This window comes from Zeus faber (assembly GCF_960531495.2).
Source record: "Zeus faber genome assembly, chromosome: 13".
Taxonomy (NCBI): domain Eukaryota; kingdom Metazoa; phylum Chordata; class Actinopteri; order Zeiformes; family Zeidae; genus Zeus; species Zeus faber.
In genome coordinates this window covers 8,140,579-8,145,578 of record NC_137198.1, presented here as the reverse complement: position 1 = coordinate 8,145,578, position 5,000 = coordinate 8,140,579, and the positions used below count along the sequence as shown (strand labels likewise).

The window sequence follows — 5,000 nt, the reverse complement described above, 5'->3', positions numbered from 1 at the left end:
CTTTAACTTTTTGAGAAACATCCCTTGCTTCCCTCGCTCTTGAGAAACAACAGCTGAAAGATAAGGGAAGTGTGTGTGTGTGTGTGTGTGTGTGTGTGTGTGTGTGTGTGTGTGTGTGTGTGTGTGTGTGTGTGTGTGTGTGTGTGTGTGTGTGTGTGTGTGTGTGTGTGTGTGTGTGTGTGTGTGTGTGTGTGTGTGCGCGCGCTTGTACACGATGTTAACCTTCATGATGACATGAACATTTGCCATTGATGTTAATGGATATAATTTATGTGTGTGTGTGTCTGCAGAGTTAAAGGTTGCAGCATTTAATTGGGCATATCAGACAAAACACCATATTCTGCTCAACTCACTTGCGCTAACTGGAGTTAAGTATTTAGAGCTAAAGGACTAAAGCTGTTAAATTGAGTTTTTACCCCAAAAAATATTTTTAGATTTTGATTGCCTTGCCAGAACCCAATTTTACACGGTATGGCCCTTTTAATAAGCTCCTGTCCGTTCCTGGTCATTCTCTCTCTCTGTGTGTGTGTGTGTGTGTGTGTGTGTGTGTGTGTGTGTGTGTGTGTGTGTGTGTGTGTGTGTGTGTGTGTGTGTGTGTGTGTGTGTGTGTGTGTGTGTGTGTGTGTGTGTTATCTGATGGAGTACGCCAGGCGCGTTGGCGCAGCATACAGGCGCGGCACAGCGTAAGTGCACACTTCCTATTAAATCCACGTTAATCCACTGTTGCAGCTACGTTGGCCACGTCAGCCCCGCGGAGCCATGCAGCATTTCTCTGTTTTTGCGTGAGAGGTGTATTTTTTCCCCCAGTTGCTGCTACTTTTCCATAGAAACACGAGATTAAACAACGTCGAAATGTTTTTGTAAAGATTGTAATGAATTTCAATGGGTTTTATGAGTCTACTGTACAAGAGACCTCGAGCTGCTGTCAGATTTGTTTATTGATCAATACCTGTTTTATATACAACACACTAACATACATGTGATACCTAGAAGTAATGCAACACAGTAATCATATCCCACTGACCAAGTTCAACAATTACAGTTGTAGCTCACATTTCAATTATATTAAGTTATTTATGGCAGACTACTATAAAAACTTTTCAAATACTTTTTAACTAGGGGACCCTGTTTAACTTGAAGTGTCTGCAGAGATCATAGTACATATTGTGAAATAGTCTTTACAACATGTTATGTCTTTTTTCAACAAGTAATAAGCAGAAATTAATTTAGATTTTTCACACAATAACTATTAAAAGCATTGGTGGTATTTCAGACATAAAACTATAAAAAAAAACTACTACTACAAAACTACTATAAAATAGTGTTAAATATTTAAATCGTTGTTGTTTCCCATACTCCTCTCTACGACATCAACATGTCTGGGACACTTCACCACGTAGCCGATGGGGCTGATGAAAAACCACGCGTCGCGCCTGTACGCTGCGGCAACGCTGCTGGTGTATTTCAGGCGTGAGACACCTTTGTCACTTCCTGATCCATCACTGCAGACTGTGTATGTGTGTGTGTGTGTGTGTGTGTGTGTGTGTGTGTGTGTGTGTGTGTGTGTGTGTGTGTGTGTGTGTGTGTGTGTGTGTGTGTGTGTGTGTGTGTGTGTGTGTGTGTGTGTGTGTGTGTGTGTGCTTGTTTGTTAACCGCCATTGCACGCTTCCATGCGTTTTATGTTTTTGTTAGTGTGTACATTGTCCAGGGGAGAGTGTATGTAATGCCTGTGACATAAGTGGAGCCGAGCCAGGGCAGTAGTTTGTTTATCTATGGTGTGTGTGTGTGTGTGTGTGTGTGTGTGCGCGTGCGTGTGTAAACCAATTCTACAATTAAGTTGGGGGTTGGTGAAGACGATGATCACGTGCACGGTCGATACGCTGCCGCCCACGGTTACTATTCTCGCCCTACGGTTTCTTGCCAGCGAGGAAGAATTTGTGTTGTTTTCAACTTTAAACTTAAATGTCCTCAGTCTGTTGGTGGATTCTTTGTTGTTATTGTTTTATTCTTTGGACATTTATAGATGGCGGCCTTGTGCAAGGTCGAGTCGCCGTCGCCGTTACTATTCTCGCCCCAGGGGCAGCCGGGAGAGGTGTTGTTTTCCACTTTATCCAAAATGTCCTTGCTCTGTTGGTTGTTTGTTTGTTGTCATTGTTAATGTTTTATTCTGTGGAGATTTATAGACGACGTCCATGTGCACGGTCAGTTGGCCGTCACCCATGGTTACTATTCTTGCCTTAGCGTCAGAAGAAGTTGTGCCACTTCCACTTTAACCCAATGTCCTCAGTTTACTTGTAGTTTGTAGAGATGCACCGATTGATCGGCCGGTTTTTCAGCTTGACCGGCCATGACCGGTGAACAGCCCATAATATCCGATTCTGTGCCAGTCAAATGTTCACGCCCGATACAGTGCTTATATAACTCGTACCGGTGAAAATGCTCTGATACCCAAACCCGATACCCACATTATGTAGCGTAACGTAGTTGATGCTCAAAAAAGAGAGCGAGAAAACGACGGCTGCTTCAAGGTACTTCAAGGTAAGCAAAGACGGCTAGATTAAATATTACATACGCTTTTCCAAAATTGCGCAGGCGGCATATTTGGAGCGTCTCTTCTGGCGGTTCCTTGTGCACTACTCCGCTAATGGCTGCGCATTGGTTGACGCACTTCCTGTGAATCGATCATTTTACCGGGAGTTCGTGCCCGGCGGCAGTCCCAATCGCAAAGTGATATCGAGGCTTCAAAGGAACCAGTCTAAACTCAGGTGCCGGTGTCGTTATTCTACAGCCACGACACTGTGGATTAACATTAACTTGACAATGAAGAGTAAAAGCAAACAAGTTGTCCATTGCCCCTTTAACCAAATGTCCTCGGTTTGTTGGTTGTTTGTTTGTCGTGGATATTCCTGTTATTGTTTTGTTTTATGGAGATTTATAGGCGACGCCTCTGTGCAGGGTCGTGAGGCCAGTTATTTTGCACTTGAACCAAATGTCCTGTGTGTATTGGTGCGTTTGTTGGTTGTTGTTGTCATTGTTTTATTCTATGGCGATTCATCTCGGTTGGTTTGCGTGCTGTTTCGCCGGCAAAGAAACTGTGACCGGATTTGGCTGCCGGCTCGAGAGTTTCTCCTTTATTCTTCATCCTTTATTCTGTATTCAGCGGCTCGCTAAAGAGCGCCACAGCAACACAATAGGCCCCGTTGTCGTCCGTCTTACTCCGACTTTCTGTTTATTCACCGCAGCCCATCTCCTGCCGCATGCGGAGTTGAGGCCAGGTGTGTGCGCGCCATCCCCCCCCAAAAAAAGGACAAATTTTGACAAGTCGCTGTGATGTCTTTCAGGTCCTCTCCAAACAGGATGTTCATTATAATATTACTTAAAGGTTTTTTATTTTTTTCAATTTATTGTGTCCAGACCCGAGAGCCGTCGGCCGTTCTTCTCCCGTCTGATGGGCCTCTCGTGTCTTCATTATTCTGTATTATGTTGCGCTCTGAATTCGTCGAATCTCGGTTTGGTTTTCTGTCGGCGTGATGAGGCTTGCCTCGAATTTGCCGGGCGAGATGCAGCGTAACACGAGTGTGATATCGAGATTCAGCGGAATAACTGTTGAAACGTGCCCAATTAAAAAAGTTTGATCAATTAGAAGTTGCATCTACAATCAGCAATTGTCAGATTTTTTTTAAACAATGCAACTGTATTTGTTACGTGGCTGAATTTCTGGTAATTCAGGGGAGAAGATGAGATAAGTTATTTATCCATCGACAATATTACACAATTGTGCAGATTGAGCAATTGGAGCGTCTGCTCTGGTTGTTCCTAGTGCACGAGCTCTGCTTGTGATGAAAGCTTCCACTCTTTGTTTTGAGACTTGGTTCTGGACGTGTCACTCAGTAAAACCAGTCGTTCCATTTGATTCAGTTTAATGCACGGTAAGCGAAGGAGGTCTTCCGCTGAACCAGAGTGAGAAGAGCCATTTATTAGGGTTACTTTTTTTTTTTGCAATTTATTTTGCAATGGCAAGTGCCATATAAATTGAAAGGTATATTCGCACCTAAAGTGAAAGGGACTTTCATTTGAGTTTTGAACTGGACATTTGTGGTCACTAAAAACTGCAGCAGTAATTGCAGAAGTAGGTGCAGCTCTCCGATCACGCGACGTATTTGTCATCGACGTACAGCAGATACACCCAATGAGACCAAATAATGAGAGCCATTTGATTTCTCTGATCACGGCCACAAACTCAAAATGATCGGATGACAATGTGAGCGTTGTTTAACAGTCAATGTTTTTCTATGAACACACAGTTGAATGGAAGTCAAGAATGGGCAGGTCAGACCTGGGAATCAGCCACGAGTATGGCGACCGGTGCCTCTTTACGAAACGGGGCAATGAAGTTTTCGGCGTCTGAATCTAATTTAATCCAATCCAGCCGGGGCCCCGACAGTAACATCTGCCCGTCCGCCCACTCGTTTGTAAAAAGGTTCAAATCCGGCACCCATTTCATCAGCCTTGGCAACCAGCAGCTGATGCACCGTCACCAAAAACTTGGCAACCTTCTAAAAGTTACTGTCGGGGCCCTTGTAGATTTAACGTTGCTTTATACATCGGTGTAACTTTTTTTTTTTTTTTTCCATCATATCGCTACGTCTAATGTCTATATTTATCTATGTATGTAACTGCTTAAGATAATCATGCCACTTGTGTTTGGTGATCAAAGGTTAAATCAAGCTACACCAGCGTTTCTTTACACATTGAGTTTGTTTTTGGGTGTGAAACACTTCTAATGTTTGTCCCCCCCCCCTCTCTCTCGCTCGTCCCGCTGCAGGTAGGGAAGTTCAGTGAATTTCTCCATGAATGTACGTCACAATGATGATGACAGACCAGATTCCGCTGGACTTGGCTCCGCTCCCCCTCCTGAACGGGGAGGTCCCTCTCATGCAGCACATGGTTAACGGTGACGCATCGCAGCAGGTGAGCTCACGTGCACGCACACGCACACA

At 44.2% G+C, this 5,000-nt stretch overlaps 1 protein-coding gene across 1 annotated transcript in view; it reads left to right on the top strand.

The window, feature by feature from the left end:
- The window catches only part of fndc3ba (fibronectin type III domain containing 3Ba), a gene marked incomplete at its 3' end in the record, with an annotated part of 117,825 nt that overhangs the window by 29,804 nt on the left and 83,021 nt on the right, over nt 1–5,000 (top strand). The window contains exon 2 of the mRNA XM_080012989.1: nt 4,826–4,971. Coding sequence (XP_079869115.1) covers nt 4,855–4,971 — 117 coding nt within the window. The 5' untranslated portion in view covers nt 4,826–4,854. The remainder of the gene's footprint in view (nt 1–4,825; nt 4,972–5,000) is intronic.